Below are 19,412 nucleotides of genomic sequence, written 5' to 3' on the forward strand. Positions count from 1 at the left end.
AGAGCCAAAACACCAAAAATGTAAAAATAGACATTAGGCCCTTCAGATCTAATTTGGTTATACCGTCAGCCTATACGGGAGCCCCAACTCTGAGGAGACATTTTATTTCCATCTCCAGTTGAGGATCTAATATGACTACATCCATTCCAGTTTTAGTTATTTCCTCCTGAGGGCCCCTGCGGTCCCCGGACCCCACTTTCAAACGCACACTTGCTTCTGGGCTGTGGTGTCTGCGCATGCGTGAGAGGGCGGGGTGAGCCCCCGGCTCCCCAGTCGAGCTGTTGGTGCTCCGCTGTAAGCAGAAGTGATAACGGGGCTCTCCGGACAGCACACAGGAGAGCGGCGGTTCGCGGTGGGGGGAAAAAAATGACACAACAGGCTGGATAAATGGCGAATTTTAAGATGAAAATAGTTCAGCAATGGCTGTTTTTTGTTTTGTTTCTTCCTCTATCAAGTAAGTGTTGTGTTTTTGTTGTTGTTATTATCGTTGCCATTGAGTTAACGTTGACTGTTGACCTGCTTTGCGGTCCCCCCCCCCCCACCCCACCCCTCCCCACCCACCCGGCTGTCGATTAAAAGTGCTCATCTCCTCTTGAACAGTAACTACTTTTTAAAGGAAAATGTTGTTTTGACACACGTTTTAAGAGGAGATAACAAGACAAGACAGGCTGTTTAACTTTAAGTTGATGGTGTTGTAGCTCGGCAGATTGGGATGCTCAACTGATATTTGTGACAGCATCCGTCTGTGTTTCAGACAGATGTATGGTACCCGATCTACATTTGTTTCATGACATATGGGATGTTTGTTGCATTAAGAAATGAATAATGCATACTGTATGGTTTAAACAAAAAAAAACAAAAAACCGTTTATTGTTATATCAATGATGTTTTCCTATAGTATCTCTGAAAGGTTATATAGTTACTGTTGTGCGGTTGAGGTTTTCCATTACTCAGAGACATAACTCGTCACTAATGTCCCCACTCTTTTCCTGTAGGTGTTTTATGTTTCAGCGAGTTGTCCTTCATCACAGAGCCCAGTGATGTTACTGTACTACCAAAGGACCCAGCTGTATTGGACTGTCAGGCTCATGGGCAGCCTCCAGTCACCATCAAGTGGCTTAAGAATGGAGTTAAGCTGGGAGAAAGTGAACATATACAGTTTCTGCCCAACGGCTCTTTGTACATACCAAAGATAAAGCATACCAAAGAGGATTCAGATGAAGGATTCTACCAGTGCCTCTCCCAAAACAAATATGGAGCTATCCTAAGCCAAAGATCACGTCTGACTATCGCAAGTAAGTATGGAGCTCGAAGTGAAAGAAATCCTCTGGTGCTGACGTAGACTTTATTCCCGTTTTCAACTGTCAGAACCGAGAGGATGACTGGCTAAACGTGCTGGTGAAATTCACTTTGTGGTGTTGTCATGATTGCAAGCATTAGAATGGCAAGTTCATGGATTATAAACCTGGAGATGAGAAGCAGATGTACCCCACCCCTCTCTTTTTTTTGTCTTCTCAGGCAAAACCTCTGAAACCTGGGCTTCGAGGTCATTGCAAGTTGGCCATACTTGAGTTTAAAGCTGTTAGACCAGTTATAGGATAATTTTAAGAGACTGTAAAAGATAGATGGACAGTCAATCAAAAAGCTCATAAATACTCCATAAATAATCAGTTCCCAAGTCTGAGCACACTAACTTTTCTCTGTTTTGAGGAAAAGTACCACTTGCACACTTAGGTAGGAAACATTAGTAAAACATTAGAAGTCATCCATCTCTCTCTTTAATTGTTAGTGGGATTGCATTGTCACTGCTGACCATGGCTTTGTGTAATTGCCGAATGGTCTGCTACACAGAGGAATCTCTGAAAAGGCCATTTGCCTTTTAGCTTTTGTTTGGAGTGCCCCTGGCCGCCCCAGAAGAAAAGGCTAGATTTCAGGGCATTTGTTTGTCCACATATCAGTGGACAGGACAGCTGTGTCTATTCACTGGGCCTGGTCTACCATGGACACTTTTCACAGGTCTTAGAAGGGAAATCTAATGACTGATGTTATGGAAACCAGCATGGGGTTGTGCAATACACTGATTTTGACACTGACACTGAGGGTATGTTTTTGGTAATATGTCTTAATACTTAGCATTGCAAACTATGCAACATTTACACAGAAAAGGATTCATAAATATAGATACAAGTAGGGGAACAATCTTATAGGTGTACAAACACAGTTCTGTTCCTGCTGCAATTGTTTTCTATCTGTTTAATAGAAACTCTAAAATGTTCTATTTTCTGTAAGTTGACCATGAAAATCATCAAAAGTCAAGTTAGGACCGGCATCCAGTCTTTGTCATTGAAAGGGTTAAAGGTTTTTGGTCAGCTGTAGGCAGGGAGTGGAGGATGGGACTTCTCTGTGCTCCCCTTCTGTCCAGAGGTCCTGGGGGTCAGGGGTCAGCGGGGAAAGGCTTTGTGGTGTCACAGCGGTGCTCTGGCTAGGCTGCCCTGCTGCTCTTTCTCCTAGCCCACAATCCCTTTCACTGGATCAGTCTCTGTTGGCCTGTCAAGCAGAGCGCTTTTGTTAAAGAAAGGCCAGTTTGTCATGTGAATGAATGGGCCTGAATCTCCACAGTAAATAGTGCTCATCCTTTCGAAACATTTTTACATCCAGGAAGTGTTTTCCTTCTGGACTACATCAACGGCATCTCCAGCTTCTGTACACAGATGTCATATACTGTAAGAGTCATGTCCTTCTTACAGTACTAAAAAATAGTATAGATACAGCTTTCCAACTCTAATTCATCACTACTGTATCATTTGATATTGGATATACATAAGTAACATAGGAATTACCTGGTTCTCTTATGAGGACTAATGCTAAACTGACTTCGATCTGGCTGCCAGTTTGGGCTCAAATTGAATGGACAGGGGGTTGAAGCGAACTTTGACATCTGTAGAGAAACCTTTGTGCTGTTTGACCTAGACATTGATTTGTGCTTTACAACAGAGGTGATCATATTAGCAGATAGGCCACACCCACCGTCCACACAACCAGTCCCAGATCGTCAGTAACATATCATTTTTAAGTTCTTCCTCTTCCTGATGCTCAGCAGGCAACCATGTTGTCCACAGACTGAATAAGTGATGTGTACCAGACTTCATGATAAGACAGACTATTGGGAGAAAAATAAATGTATTTTGACCAGGAATTTTGTTCCCATAGACTAACCCTAACCCTAAACCAAAACCATCTTAATTTTCAGAGGAATAATTTACAAATCCATCCATAAAAAATAATAATCTTTGGCCTTGGTTTAGGCTAATCCTCAATTGACTTCACATAAACAGGGTCACCAGTCTTATTGTGTAATATTGATGATATTAGATCTTAAATTAAAGGATTGCTCTTTAATTTGGATATCCCACAGCTCAGGATTTAAATGTGGGGTTTCAGTGGGAGAACAGGGTATTGATTTTCTTTAACATGGTATTGACTTCCTTCCTGTGGGTCAGGGGGGAGGGAGAGAGTTATCACCTTAATGAATGAAGGTCATTGGTCATATCTTATAGAGTGTGCTTCTGTTAAATGCAGATTGGAGGTTGCTTATTTGTGGCGATTATTGAAAGACTTTTTTAATGCACATAAAGTGTGACTCAGCAAGTTTTGCACAGTTGTTTTAAAGCATATTTATACATAGTCAGTTTCTACATAGCATGGTCTGAATAGAGCATCTACGTATACGTAGCTGTAAAATATGTGCAACATGAAACTTTAAACTGTCATGTTTTACTTGTGGTTAAAGACTCTAGTTTGTGTTTATATTTCAACTTTCCTCAACATTTCCTATTTCTAGTTTTGCTTGCAGTCCTTTTCATGCAAAGTGTAATGATTAGTTCTTATCTATAATAATGCATCATTCAGTGTCATTCTTTAATTGATCCAATTGATTGGGCCAGCTGGTCAGAATAAGACCTAATTTGCAGATAAGCAAGATCATGGTGTCTCAGAGATCAATTCCTTTCATATAATCAGTTAACATCCATCTAAGTCAGGACTTTGCAAGCATAATGAATCATATTTTACTAAAAGTGAAATGCTAAATTTGCCTAGTACTGAAGCAAATACTCATTCATTTCATAATAAGGAGAAAAGGTAGATTTTACTTTAAATTCAATGATGTACAACTGACGCTCCTGCTTGACTGATTGTTTATTCCTCCACAGGTATCTCGGAGTTTGTGTTGCATCCTGTGCCTATGGCGGTGACTGAGGGCTCTGTGGCACGATTCTCCTGTGCAGTCACCTCCAGCCCTCCTGCCACCATCACCTGGGAGCTCAACCAAAGCACATTGCCACTACAGACAGACAGGTGCCTACAGAGACTTTGAGTCATGTTAGACACAGTAATCCCCATGTTATCCACTTGTGTAACCTAGTAGCAGGTCCCAAATTCTGCTGGTGTCCAAATATACCCTCTAGTTTGACACTAATGTTTCCTCTGTATGTTCTCAGAATAACGGTTTTGCCCAATGGAGTTCTTCAGATCTACAATGCACAACTGGAAGATGTTGGACAGTATCGATGTGTGGCAACTAACATCGGTAGCCGTTTAAAGAGTAGAGAGGCCACACTGACAGTCAATCAAGGTAAAGTAATTGCATGAACTGAATCTCAGGAGTGAGCATTAAACCCATATATTCCATAGGGGACATTGAATTTATGTTTTGCATTTCTGTTTTCCTGTGAAGATGCCGGCCCTAAACAGCGTCAGAGACCCAAAATCATTGCTGGACCAAAGAACGTAACAGTTTCTCTTCACCAAACTGTGGTCTTGGAGTGTGTGGCCACAGGCAATCCCTGGCCCATCATCTCCTGGAGCCGTGCCGACAGTAAACCCATCGATGTGTACAATGCCAAAGTCCTGGGCAATGGGAACCTGGTTATTTCCGATGTCAATTCCAAGCACAGTGGAGTCTACCTCTGCAGGGCCACCACCCCTGGAACCCGTAACCACACCACTGCTGCAGCCAACCTCACAGTTCGAGGTACTGTGAATTGTTTTATAAGTCATAAGTCATGACACAGCAAAAGCTTTTGCAGATGTGTGAACAAATGTTTGTATTTAGAGAACTGGCCAATATCTGCCTGTGCCAAAAGTGTCAGGTGAAGATGCCTCACAGTCCGTGTTTTATGTGTTGATAAATGGCAACCATTATACTGTGTTTTCATCACCTTTCTATCATACCTCTGTTTCAGTGCCACCAACCATTGTTGAGAGGCCTGAGAGCCAGACCCGTCCAAGAGCAGGCACTGCCCGATTTATGTGCCAAGCAGAGGGAGTGCCCCCGCCACGCATCAGCTGGCTAAAGAACGGAGAGGAGGTTCACTTAAATGGGAGGATTAAGATGTACAACAGGTACTGTATAACAGGAGTAGTGGTCACAGTCAAACATAAATCCATAACATGAAAAAAAGTTTACTTCTAAAACTTACTGAACTACTAAGTGGAAACATCTTGAGGTTGCTCCTCTATGTATGTATGTTTGTTTGTACTGAGTTTTTCTGTTTTGTTCTTGTTTCACAGTAAATTGGTGATTACCCAGATCATCCCTGAGGATGATGCCATCTATCAATGCTTGGCAGAGAGTGAACAGGACTCTGTGCTGTCCTTGGCTCGCCTTATTGTTGTCATGTCTGAGGACAGGCCAAGTGCACCAAGAAATATCCATGCTGAGACCATCTCCAGCTCTGCTATCTTATTGGCCTGGGAGAGACCTCTCTACAATGCAGACAAAGTCATTGCCTACTCCATCCATTATATGAAGGCTGAAGGTGAGAGCAGGCAACGAACGTGGTTCATTTGTTTCTTCTTATTATTTAAGCGGAAAACAAGTCAATCCTGAACTGGGAGGGATGAAGGCGTGAAGATGACAGTCGACCACATTAAGTTACATCCATCTCTCTATATGGGATCAACTTTCCTCAATGAAGGCCATCTGTTGTTGCTGCATAGAGCAGAGTTCAAGGAGGGCTCAGAATGGCAACTTCACTTAAATAACAACAGGCTTAGTCAGCCCATTGTCCAGTGCCCAGCTCATTCTGCTTGCAGTTAAAGGGACAGGATAGCTTTTTAAAAGTCTCATAGTCTAGCAAACCAATCATGGAAGGAGATATTTCACTTTCACCATTAAATTAAAGCCACTCTATTAAATTCACTCTTTTTGATGTTTAATTGGGTTTGCTTTAAGTGGTCTGGATGCAGTTATGTTTGTGCCTCAAATTACACATGTTTATTGAAAAGATGAGTGACATTCAGAAACTGCAAGCATTCTTTCAAAGCACTGACTGTCTGTTTATATGATGCATGCCTGTCTCATCTTTGGATAATCTTCACCTCTTTTCTGAGCTACTTTATGATTTATTTCATGTCAGGTCTAAACAACGAAGAATACCAAGTTGTTATTGGCAACGACACAACCAGTTATATCATCGATGATCTTGAGCCAGCTCGAAACTACAGCTTTTACATCGTGGCTTATATGCCAATGGGAGCAAGTCGTATGTCAGACCAAGTCAGTCAACATACCCTGGAGGATGGTAAGCACTAAGACTTCCAGCATTCCTTGCAATAAATCACTCTGGTAGTTAAGCTAACACGCAGACGAGTGAGGTGTGTACACAGGACATTTTGAGTGGAGAGTGAAAATAAGCATGATCACACTGTTGTTTCCAAACTTTCCTTTTATATTCTACTGGTGATTTGTGTGGGTATTAAATGGAAAGTGTCTGTTTAGGTTTTTAAATTTTTTTTATTCTGAAGAAATTCCTTACTACATCAATTATGCTATATTTTTGATATTTTTCTACAGTGCCTCTGCGTACGCCAGAGTTAAGTCTGACCAGCCACAGCTCGACGGACATCCAGGTGAGCTGGCAGCCACTGCCAGCCAAGCTGAGCCGTGGTCGTGTGTCTGCGTACAGACTCTCCTATCGTATAGCTGCAGACAACACTGTCACATCTGTGGAGCTACTACAGAACAGCACTGATTATCTCCTGGAGGGCCTGCAGCCCGACACCATCTACCTGCTCCGCATGGCTGCAGCCACCCGTGTGGGTTGGTGTGAGCCCTCAGCATGGACCTCACATCGTACACCTAAGACCTCCAGCAGCAAAGGTGAGTCTGCTGGATCTGAGAAAGAAATGTCATGAGTTTTTGAGCACTGGTGATGTACAGCTAGATGTTATTCTTTTCTATGCCCTCTCAACACATGGTTGTATAGAGCATGATCAAAATAATTCTCGAGCTCTAAAGCACGCACCTTCTGCAGGATAAAAAGCAAACAATAAATACACATGATGCTAAAACTTGTAACTACTGTCATTTCGCTTTCGTCACATCTCTGTCTTGCTGCTCCTGGAATACTAGGAGGATCACAAGAGTTCATGCAGAGTGGCTGGCATATGAATAGAGTTTGCTCTTGTAGCATTGTCCCACAGTCTTTGTGTTGGTTACCCAGAAACCTTTGCCCTTTGCTGTCAGTGATGTTAGAGTGGCCTCAGTCACGGGTCATAAAGAGAGGGCCTCAGGCGTCTATGTGGGGGAAAGAATAGCCTATTTTCATGGCCGGGTGTGTTGGGGGAGGTTGTTTGTCCACCGAAGCGGAATTTCTTGTTTAAAAAGCTTAGTTTCTTAGAGGTATAGTTGTAGCGCACCACAAGTGAGAGTATTACACATTTCTGAATTGAGAAGGAGTAGATTGGTAATTTTTACAAAGCAATTTGTGCATATTTTAAGTCTGTCACACCCAAAATTCTTACTTTCAATTAACACCATCCATGCATATATTTGCTACACACACTGTCCTTTGGTTTTTTGTTTTGTTTTAGTCTTCCTTTGTGCTTAGTAATATTCTAAACATTCATGTGTATTGATCTCATGTCTTCTCTCTCTGCGCCCCTCAGTGCCTTCAGCCCCTGCTCTTCAGCTTGAGCCATTAAACTGCACCTCCATTGTGGCACGCTGGCAAAGCTCTGCAGATTCTGTGGCTTTTCAGGGTTACCGGCTGTGTTACCACGAGGAAGGCCAGCCTGAGCAACCCAACATCCAGCTGCAGGCTCAAACCTATACCTACACCATCAGTGGCCTTGGTAAGTGATGATTAGGCCTGTGATCTGGTGTAGGGACAACAGAGAGTGACCAGTGCGTTCCCACTCAAATTGGTCTTTTTTGCATCACCCAATTGAATTCAGTGGACAGTTGAATGCTACATTTGCACCTCAACCCTCTGTCCTGATCAATATGGGCTGACCACTCTTGTCTAACCAGCAATCCTCTCCAACATGGCTGCGCTATTGTGTGAGATCAGGCTCTTAGGGTTAGAGGTTAGGGTCCAGATGTCCCTCCCACCACCGTTTCCCATCCAAAGGCCTGCATAATTATGCATGGCCATTGTGTTGTGTCCATGGCCAGACCTGCCCTGTAAGACCTTGGCCACTACCCCCCTTCAGCTGGACACTGTCAACACTCAAACCAAGACCCCGGGGATGGGCCAGAGCTGAACCGAGCCGCTGACCTCTGGCCGTGAGACAGCAGTCTTGAATTAGGACCCTGCCCCCGGTCAACAGTCATCTGTGTTGTCCATGTAAATAACCTACAGCTATCCATATATTCACAATAAATCAAGGCCATACTAATCTAAACTGTTAACTATATTATTTCGTCTAATAGCAGTTTGGTTACCAGTCATTTCATAGCAAATTAATTGAAATGGGAAGATTGTAAGGGATTGTTTTCTAATTTAAATGTTAGTAGTTAGTAGTAATAAAATTAGAGAAGTATAAAACTCTTCAGTAGGGTTCTGTATTGGTAATCATACAAGTCAGTGTCCTTGGTTTCATATTCCATAATATCTCTGATCATGATCAGCTTCTGTTTTGAAGCCATGTTTCTCTATGCGTCATTCTAAGTTTAAGATTATAACACAAAGGCAGTAGGAAGAAGGTGAAGGGGGAAACAAAAGGGGCCCACCTCCTATCCGACAGTTCTATGCCCAGATTCCTTCTGTTCTATCTTGGCCTGACCTGGTGACCTCAGTCAAACCCCCCCAGTCCCATGGGCCGAGGAACCCAGCAGCTGAACACTGCCCCTGGCCCAGCCCCCACAACAGGCCTGGACACACTGCCTTCGCTGGTCAATACCCAAAGGTTGACCTTTCACACTGGAGGCATAAAACAAATCTTAACGCTCCCTAAAAGCATCCTGATTTAGGGGCTGAACCAATGGTAGTTTTTTTTCAAGTTAAAACTCAAAATGTGACTGCAAGCATTCAAATGAAATGTTCCCAGACCTCTGTGATCGTTCTGATTTCTGTTTCTTTATGCCAGTAGTTGATACCGCCTAGGATATCCCATATCTGCTCTATTTCAAAAGTGTACAATGCAAACATTTGACCTCATCAGCCTTTGTTATTCCCCTCAAAGTAACTGATTTGGTTTTCTTGTATTTCAAAGCACAATATTGTGCTATAAGGACTAGTTGCAAAATATTTACAGTCGTTGAAAAGAGAAAAGAAGAAAGGATCAGAGAGCTTATTGATCACATCACCATATTTACTGGGGTTAGGGGCTAGTTGATCTTTCCCATGCTCCTCACACATGACAACCCATGATAAATGAGAGGTTGGGGTGACTCAGGAGACCATGTATTGTCCATGCGTGGGGGATGGCCAGTTGTGACCTGCAAACTTGCCCTCCCACAGCTAATTGTCCATGTGTCTGTCCTTTTTAAAGACATCCTGCTCTATTTGTTCACCATTGGTTTAATGGTGATCTTTCGTGCTTTGGCATTATTGGACAATACATTTGACAAAAGCTGCTCTTTTCAATTACTGAAATGTCAGCATGGCAACATTGAGTTTCTGTTTTTGCCAAATGAGCAAAAATGGTTGAAATCTGATTATTTGTTTTTCAGATCCAAGGAGAAAGTATCATGTTAAGATTCTGGCTGTCAGTAAAGTTGGAGATGGCTATCAGACGGACCAAACAGTCAGTACTCCGGGATGTTTGTGTAAGTACATTGGTTTAGAGTTTATTTCAAACAGATTTCCAGCTTAACATGGAATACAAACTTTGAAACCAATTGAATTCGACAAAAATGTGATTTTTGTTTGCCTCACTCAGCAGCTAGAGACCAACTGGCAGCCACCCCTCCACCTCCAGATCAAGTGACTGTCTTGGCCAGCAATTCATATGCAGTGTCCCTGCGTTGGAGTCATCCTTCTTTCCCCTCCGGAGAGGCTGTTAGCTACACAGTCCGCTGTACACCCGTGGGCACACATAATGTATCTGCTATACGCTACATACAAACGTAAGACATTAGTATTTCATTCCTGGCAGGAGAAACAACCTTTTACTGACAAGCCATCCTTTTAGTTTGGTTAGATGAACGCTTTTCTTTTACGTTACATTACAGATTTGGTGATGATGTGAATATGTTCTGGATTATTGCCATAATGTAAGATTGCTGTCTCCACAGTACCAAGCAGAGTGTGATGGTTCAGAAATTGGATCCAAACACTCGCTATGAGTTTGTGGTGCGTCTTCATGTGGACCAGATGTCAAGTCCCTGGAGTTCTGTGGTTTACCATCAGACCGTGCCAGCAGGTAATGAATTGGACATCATTCTACCATGAATATGCTGCTTTTTATGTAACCTTGTATTTCGTCTAGGATACACACTCATATCAGATAACTGAATATTTTCTGTAAATTTCTCCATAAGAGTTGTTCATTATGAACATGATTGCTTTGTGTGCAGCACCTAGCCAACCACCTGCAGGAGTGCGAGTAACTCTGATTGAGGATGACACCGCTCTGGTGTCCTGGAGGGAGCCCACTGAGCCCAACGTGGTGGTTACATACTATACCATCCTGTACGCCTCACAGGAAGCTTGGATGACTGGGCAATGGCAGAAAATGCAGAGGGAGGGTGAGTGGTTCACAAATCTCAGTGTCAGCACCACCTCTTACACAGACTATTGAAAACATACAAAAATAAAACCTTCACTCACCATCGTACGACCATGTGAGTGCTTTAAGGTAGTGTCAACGTAAAAGATTTGTTTCCTATAAATATTTAAATATCTCCTGTTATGTTGAAGGTTGCTGATCCTCAATACCTATTAAGTGCCTCACCGACCACACAGGGACCTTTCACAACTAGTTCTAGTGGGTTTTGTATCACCTGAACTCTTCAGCTTCTGACACACACAGGGAGCTGTAAAAAAAATATACTTGCTGAATACAGTTAATTGTGCAACATTTAGTGCGCCCGTATCAGTTTTCTCAACTTCTAATCCATCCTGTGTGATTCTGCTGCTTTTCATAGGAAGTCATACGGTGGCCCTGCTGGAGAAGCTGGAGCCAGGGAACGTCTACTTGGTGAAGATATCTGCCTCCAACGGGGTAGGTGACGGGCCTTTCTCTCACACTGTGGAGCTGCCAACGAGGCACGGAAACACTCACCGCAGCAAGAACCCCAGGCACTCTGACAACTTCCCGGATACAGCAGGTCAGCAACATGAAACACAGGCGCATGGGATATGATAAAAGCATCTTATCTTCTTGAGCTTGACTTATTTATTACATCAAGCTGTTAGTTCTGTGGCATTTGATTTATAATTATATGAAGGTAAATCTGTAGTCTGGTGTTTGTGCTCTTAGCTTGAAATGAAACAACTTTAACTTTCCAAATGAAACCTCTCAGGCTATGCTGTAATATGAGAGTGATATGAGAGATGCCAAGTAGGTTTAATTTGTTCAATTTAATCTGTGTATTTTGTGCTGACAAAGCTGTCGCTGTACATCCAAAAAACACTGCTATTCTGACACACGTATAGTTTCATAATCATTTGGTTCATACAGAGTTAATTCTCTTTGATAGCAAACAAACCACCAGGAGTCGTCTAATTTGATCTTTTTAATTATAGTCATCTAATTGTATCTACTATCCTTAAGTCTGTGTTCTTTCTGTAAACAGTTAAGGTAGGAATATGGATGTTTAATGTTTTTTCCTGTTATAAGCTTAGATTACTTTTTAATGCGCTTCAAGTCTTGCACTCAGTATTGACGATGAACTGCAAACAACAATGCATTAATGTAAATGTCTGTTTAAATAGCAGATAGAGTAACAGTACTTCGACCTGTGTTATTACTCAGATGTATCTAGATTATCTCTCACAGTTTAGTTCATGTTTAATAGTTTTCCATCTGAAAAACTGTTGTATATCTTCCAGTGTTCCCTGATGGTCTCTACCACATAGACCAGAGGTCTATGACAGGGATCATTGTTGGTGTGAGCATCGCGTTGGCTTGTATTGTCATGTGTGCCTTGATCCTGATCAGTAAGGGCAAACCAAGGTACTGATTGTAATCATTTGGAATAATGAAAAACATTTCACAATCATATTATAAAGTGGTTTACTGATATTTGTATATTTTATTTTTGTATGACAAATAGAAAATCCTGCAGACCCAAAGTCATTGCTGTGGAAGCTCCTGAAGGTCCAGATGCTGGTTTGTCCAGTGAACACCATACAGAGAATGTTGAGGCCCTTATACCTATGATAAGTCATCACTTCGTAAATGCTAAGGTGAGAAAAACAAAACAGACTGAAAGAGCGTCTGATGACAGCTATGACTTTTTTGTTGATGAGTCAACCATAAAAAAATATTTACATACAATGATTTTTCATGTTTTCTCATTTTCTTCAGGGTGGATCTAACATAGTCATAAATAGTGTCAGTCCAGTCAGCAGTAAAATTCAAAGTAGAAAGTGGCTGCTTTTCAAGAAAGATATCAGAAATCTACCTGAAAGCGATGTAGGTGATGTGACATCATTCTCATCATTTTGTTATCTTTTCAAGCAGATTTCTTTTTATCTAAATATGTTCCTCTCTGTCTTCCCAGGCTGAGACGAGAGCCAGCTTGTATGAGGCTGGTAAAACTGTTCTGAGGTATGAGGAGCGTCCAGGCTCAGCGCCACTGCCGCCTTCCTCCCGGGAAATCATCTATGGACCGCTTCACTCAGAGAGCTCTCACACCAGTGAGGGCAGCCAAGAGACGGGAGACTCTGGACACTACTCCAACGAAGAAAGCAACGAGGAGATGAGCAACCCGTTGACCAGCCAAAGCTCTAGACCCGAATCTTTCGGGCCAGACAACGACACCCCCGTCGCCGAGCTGAAGCAGTCTTTTAAAGTGGAAAATGAAGAGATCCTGAGCCATCCCTTCCATCAATCTGCCCCCAATGCATCCTGGCTCTGCAGCACCTCGGAGGACTCTCCTCCCACCCTGCACACCTCCCTTGCAGCCAGCTCCTGACATCACCTGGCCTGTATCTGCTCTCCAGCAGCCAGAAGCTACGCCACCTCTACCTCGTTCGCTTCCTGAGTGGAGCCCCTTTGGTGTTTCCTGTGAGACCAGACGGCGAAACGCTCAGCTGCTGCAATGGAGGAAATGTGGATTTGCTTCAGACTTAACCTCAGGATTTTGTATGAATGTTCGTTATAATGTTTTATTTTCATTTTGAACAACTTCCTACCTGTTTGTCTGTGTTTGGCATTAACCAAAGCTCACCAATGATGAATGTTAAAAAAGAATGTCAGAAATGTACTGTGATACATTTTCGTTATATTTAATTACTTTCCACTAGAGCGGGCGGTGGAGTTGAGCCCTTTTTGAGTGATTATCTACCTCAGTGTTCTGTTCATTTTATACATTACTACCTCTTCTCACCACTTCTTGTGCAGTATTATCTCAGACTCAGGGGACAAAGTGAAAACATTTCATTGCCACGACTTGTTTGGGCATTATTATCTAGTTTCTTTCTTCACGGTTGAAAGAGCTTTTGTTTCACATTGTTTGTCTTTGAATGATGTATGTTGTGAAGATGACAAGTGCATTAGGTTTTGTCAAACTATTTTGAGCTTTATCAAACAGTATTGTTTGGCATTCTCAGTGCACTGAACTCAAAGCTTTAACATGGCCTTAATATCAAAAGGGCTTTGCATACTCTAGATGATGAGATCCAAAGACAGAAAAAAAATTGTACCCAAAGAGTTTTTGATAATACAATAGATTTTCTAAGGCAACCAAAAATATAATGGATGTAAATTAAGGGTGCGTTTGCCAAAATATTGTTCTTGCCAGTGATGTAAATTTCCTTTAGAAAGCTGGTTTTCTCACTATAAATTGTATTAATGCTTTATTCTGGTGAAAGCTTTAGCACAAGCCTCCTCGGCTTGTGTTCCATTTGCGGTGATGCCGATGCTATTATCCAAAGAGTTGTATTCTTCCTCAAATGGGTCGGGCTTTTTTACTCAGTTGATCCTTGGTACGATGAGGTGAAAATTATTGACACAAGACCAAAGATCTAATGTGTCCTGCCAGTGACAGATGATGATATTTATTCTTTGTTCAGAGAATCATCTGTCACTATTCACGACTATTGCTGTATGGGGAGGATTTCTTTTTCGCTCTCCTCAATATTTCCTGTCCAGGTGTGACAATGAAGGATTCTGACTATCAAAATGGAAACCCTGTGTGTGAAGAGCAACATAATCAATTTTTATACCTTTGTAATACAAATAATCCTAACCAAAGAAGCTTGAAGTCTCAGTTATTTAGTGATTTTCTTTGGTTTTCATTTACATTATGCTATTACTTATTTGCATTCAAATGTGATAGGATTTCCAATGAGTTTGATTACTAGAATGGCATTTTTACATAGTTCTTTCTTTTTTTTTTTTTTTTAACTTGAGATGTCAAAAACTGTTCTGCTGTCTTTTTCATCACCATGAAATTTCATCCGAATGATATTTCTCTTACACTGGAAAATTTTAATTATATTGCCCTTTTTAGCATGATGTTGTAAACAAAAACATTTTCCAGTTTCAATGTAACATTTTCTAAAATACGGCTGGTTTCAAGTTCAAAGTTTGTCGGTATAATGCTTTGAAAGATGAATTTGTAAGCCAGTTAATTTTTGCTGACTTAACTCAGGTTCCAAATGTAGATTTAGCATGTAGATGTAACTGTTATTATTTAAGTTATGGTTTTCTGATATTTTTGCTTTTGAATACCAAAATTTACTTTTAATCCAAAGTGAGCAACAAAACAAATTATTTTATGTGTTGAAATGTTGCAACAGACTTTTTTGATGCTCTCAAGATGATCACAAATTCTAGGTCCTAGATAATAAAATTGTTCTTGGAAAAATATATTTTGTGTTGCACTTTGTTTCTATGGGGTTTTTCAGCAAATGTGTGTGAGTGTGAAGGCGGGTTTCCTGTAAAACTGATACAATATTTTTGAGGCTGATCTTTGTAGGGATGTAGATCTTTTTTTGAAGAAGAATTACAGCATTTAACAGTTGAAAAATCAAGCTCTCAGTACTTTCCAGTGGACAAACTATTCAATGGTTTTAATTACCTCAAGCCTATATGCTGTAACTTAGCTAACATATAAAAGGATACTGATATATTTGCTGCTTTGCATATATGACTATGTGATATATATTTCTGTTTGATATATATTTGTCCGACTGATTTATTGGTTTAACTCCAATTCAAAGACATGAATCCGGGAAAACAAGAAAAACGGTCATGAGGAGCCGCTGTTGTAACAGTGTCACAGGGATGTCACAATGTCACAAAAAAATTATGTACATGTGACAATATGTGAGGTGATGTGACTTTAAAGTATTCTGTGGTTCAGCAGTTCAGGAGAGAGTCCAAACCCATCTAAGAATGGAAATGCAAGTGCGTTTTTTTTTTTTTTTTTGTTTTTTTTTTCAGTATGTCTGTAGAAGATTTAAGTTGAATCCTACTTTAATTTGAATTGTGCAGCAGTCGAAGCGTCGACAGTTGTAACGGCAGCTCCAGCAGGGGGCAGCACCTCTTCAACAGGAGCTGCAACTTACCAGCGCTGGAAGAAGAAGAAGAAGAAGAAGAAGAAGAAGCAGCTCCGGGGCGGTCTTGTTTTTATCGGCTGCCACATGCAGCTCCTCCGCAGTGAAAATGCGCATTGAAAAGTGTTATTTTTGCTCGGGACCAGTGTACCCCGGGCACGGGGTGATGTTTGTACGGAACGACTGTAAGGTACGACACTGTCTTTTTTTTTTAATTTTTTTTTTACGTAACAGTTCTGTAAATTTAACAGAAGTTCGTGTTTTGACTTATCGAGCCCGTTAGCTGGCTGGCTAATGCTAATCACTCACGTGGGACGAAGAAAAGGAGTCAGAGCTGACAAACAGGAAACAACTCGGCAGCTAAAACTCTGCACGGCGCGGAGTTCATGTACATAAGGTTAACGTAATAATGTGTGGAAAGTGAAGGCTAGTAACTTACAGCATGAACTTGTTGTGGGATCCGGACATTTAACTCGCAGGGCCTCAGTTTTGATCACATGGAGTAAGTGGGCCCTCTGGTGTTACGATGTGGAAACAGAAAAACAAACGCTTCTACAGTCTTATCTCTACTTTAATACCACCTCTGTGAAGCTTATAAGGCTTGTTGAGAAAGTGAAACGTAGCATTAATTTGGACGCGTATAAACAAAGGTAAAAAAAAAAAAAATACTACAGTGGTAGTATACAATTATTATTAGTTTTTTTTTTTTTCTGATATTTTAAATACCAAACCTACAATCGATTCGTTGAGAAAGTAATTGAAATATTTCTACCTTAAACATACCTTTGACATCACTGTAGGGCAGTTTGTTGTTAATTATTGGACTACATGAACACCAATACTGGTGTTTCTGTGATGATGCGTGTTCACTTCTCATGAATAGGATGAATGCAAAAGTCAAATTCCTGCGTGTAAAAACGTGTATGTAACTGACAATAATAAATACAAAAATACCATGATTCTTGTTCTAAAGATTGAGAGCCTCTTAGTTTTGACACCTGTAGTATCAAATCTGTAGTGCTGAATATTTATAATTTGTAACACCTGCAGATCTACCTGTAGGTGCCACGCATGCATTCCTTTTTGAGAAAACCTTTAAATTATTTTTTTTTTGTATATTCAGGCATTCAGATTCTGCAGATCAAAATGCCACAAGAACTTCAAGAAGAAGCGAAACCCAAGAAAAACCAGATGGACCAAAGCGTTCAGGAAGTCTGCAGGAAAGGAGTTGACAGTGGTGAGTTATCTGTGGAGCACTTTCTCAGAGTGAAATCTGTTTCATCCAACAAACATACTCATAACAAATAACTTGTGTCTTTCAGGATAACTCTTTGGAGTTTGAGAAACGCAGAAATATGCCTGTTAAATACAACAGACAGCTGTGGGACAAGACAGGTAATCTACATGTCTACATTTTGGAAGCACTTTGTGTAAAAACATCTGGTTATTTGTTTCTTTGCGGAATATTTCATGTTTCACTTTTACCTTCTACAGTGGAAGCAATGAGGAGAGTGGAGGAAATAAAACTGAAACGACAGGCAAGATTTATCATGAACAGGTGAGCAGTTTATTTTTCTTTTAACTTCATTGTGTGCATCTTGCAACTGCAGCATTATGTTTCGTTGAGGCATGAATAATAATAAATATGATAATTACAGTGTTTGCGTTGTCGTAACTGTTCTTTGTATCCTCTGTGTAGATTGAAGAAGGGCAAACAGTTGGAGAAAGAAGAAGCCATCAATGAAGTGAAGAAAAACATTCATCTCATCAAAGCACCACATGCAGGTAAAACATTACTCAAATTACTGGTTTGTTATATAGACAAGAATCATGTTATCATCGACAAGTAATTTCATTTGGGGACGCTGATTTTAATACTAACAATGGTTGACTTTAGCAGACATAACCAAACATTCACATTGCACAGCACCCTTTTTAAACTAATGAAAATGAAAAGATACATTTCTCCCTATGGAGGATTACAACAAGTCAAATTAAACATGAGTTTTTACAATTAAGTGATGAAATTTATTTGTCATTTTTGGGTCATCAAAAAGGAAATCTCTTTGGGGAAAGACTAAAATACGGCAGAATAAATGTTCTCAAGATTGGCCTGTAATTTCAGCATTGTTTGTTTTTTGTTCTTACAGGAAAGGCCAAACAATTGGAAGACAAAATGGTGCAGAAGTTACAGGAAGACGTGGACATGGGGGATGAGGATAATTAATCCTAAACCGAAGCGGTCCTGTTTGTGTCATGAAACTCGAAGACAAATCGGCTTTATATTACACTGTCCCATTGTTTGGAATTACAATTTCAAAACGACACATGATGGACACAGTAATGCATTCAGTTTTAAGTTGCTGTAAAAGGACTGAATGCATTGACTTAACAAGAGTCTTACTTCAGAACAGCAGCAATTAACTGCATGTCTCCCTTTTTTTTTTCTACTGTATTATAGTTTAGGCTGTAAAGAATTCAGTATAATGTTTTACAGTCATGCAGAAAATGTTAAAAGCTCACCAACAATAAATTAAAAAGCATCTTTTGGGGAATTTCTCTTCTTCTATTCCTTATTTTCTGTGATGTTAATCCCGTTTATTACCATAGCTATTCTAAAACTTGAGTTGTTGCTAAAACAAATAATTGATTCACTATTTCATAGAAGTATGAGAAACCATTTAACCTTGCTGTGACGTGAATTTTTGCTGATAAACCCCTTAATTTCAGTGGTGTGTACAAAGAACAGTATGAAGGAAGAGATTAGCTGCCTCCTTCACTACACAGACATATTGCATACATTGTACAACATAACCGCACAGAGTGGATTTACATAATGTGCACCTTCTCTGTCTGCTGTTTGCAAATTCAAAAAATTTCCCCTCGGGGATTAATAAAGTATATACCTACCTACCTACCTACCCAAATACACAATAAGTGTCCATCATGACATCTGTCACTCATTCAACCACCAGTAGTTGATAAAAGTCACACATTGAAACTCACTTCAAACTGCTTTACTCACGTGTCCATACTGCCACTTTTATGGGAGGTACAAACATAATAAAACTATCTGTTTTAAGTAAATGAATAACGTGTCTCTTTTTCACTACAAATGTTTTAATCAATGTGAAAAGTTAAGCTTATTCACATTTATGGCAGCAGATGGGAGAATTTAATGTTGCCAGATAAATTAATCATGCCATTGGCCCAAGCAGATTTAAAAACAAGTCTTATGAACTAATTTGGTAAAAGATTTAGATCAGACCAAATTCTTCTGATGAGGCAATTACAAATCAAGAGAATGTTTCAGATAAGAAATCTGAAATTAAAAGCGTCGAGCTGTACGCCAAAGCTGCTATTTTGGTTCTGTTTTTAGGTTAGGTTAGGTAGTTACTTTATTAATCCCCAAGGGGAAGTTTTTTTCGCTACAGCAGCATACACATAATAGAATAA

At 40.5% G+C, this 19,412-nt stretch overlaps 2 protein-coding genes across 2 annotated transcripts; both read left to right on the forward strand.

Annotated features, from left to right (window-relative positions):
• The first annotated feature begins 333 nt into the window (after positions 1-333).
• LOC138206161 (protogenin B-like) lies at positions 334-13,941 on the forward strand. Its single transcript, XM_069162691.1, has 19 exons — positions 334-454; positions 996-1,295; positions 4,212-4,356; positions 4,500-4,633; positions 4,736-5,032; positions 5,244-5,403; positions 5,572-5,819; positions 6,420-6,584; positions 6,857-7,162; positions 7,951-8,136; positions 9,959-10,054; positions 10,168-10,354; positions 10,523-10,650; positions 10,805-10,975; positions 11,375-11,557; positions 12,282-12,405; positions 12,506-12,638; positions 12,760-12,867; positions 12,956-13,941. The coding sequence occupies exons 1-19, from the start codon at positions 388-390 to the stop codon at positions 13,367-13,369; spliced, it is 3,552 nt and encodes a 1,183-aa protein (XP_069018792.1). The 5' UTR covers positions 334-387; the 3' UTR covers positions 13,370-13,941.
• A 2,062-nt stretch (positions 13,942-16,003) lies between these two features.
• Positions 16,004-18,511, forward strand: rsl24d1 (ribosomal L24 domain containing 1). Its single transcript, XM_069163142.1, has 6 exons — positions 16,004-16,146; positions 17,080-17,193; positions 17,279-17,351; positions 17,451-17,514; positions 17,656-17,741; positions 18,107-18,511. Exons 1-6 carry the CDS (start codon positions 16,066-16,068, stop codon positions 18,181-18,183), a joined length of 495 nt encoding a protein of 164 aa, XP_069019243.1. The 5' UTR covers positions 16,004-16,065; the 3' UTR covers positions 18,184-18,511.
• The last annotated feature ends 901 nt before the right edge of the window (positions 18,512-19,412 follow it).

Source organism: Embiotoca jacksoni, unplaced genomic scaffold (genome assembly GCF_022577435.1).
Source record: "Embiotoca jacksoni isolate LCO1_2020_lvr unplaced genomic scaffold, fEmbJac1.0.p SCAF_3, whole genome shotgun sequence".
In the NCBI taxonomy this organism is placed as follows: Eukaryota; Metazoa; Chordata; class Actinopteri; family Embiotocidae; genus Embiotoca; species Embiotoca jacksoni.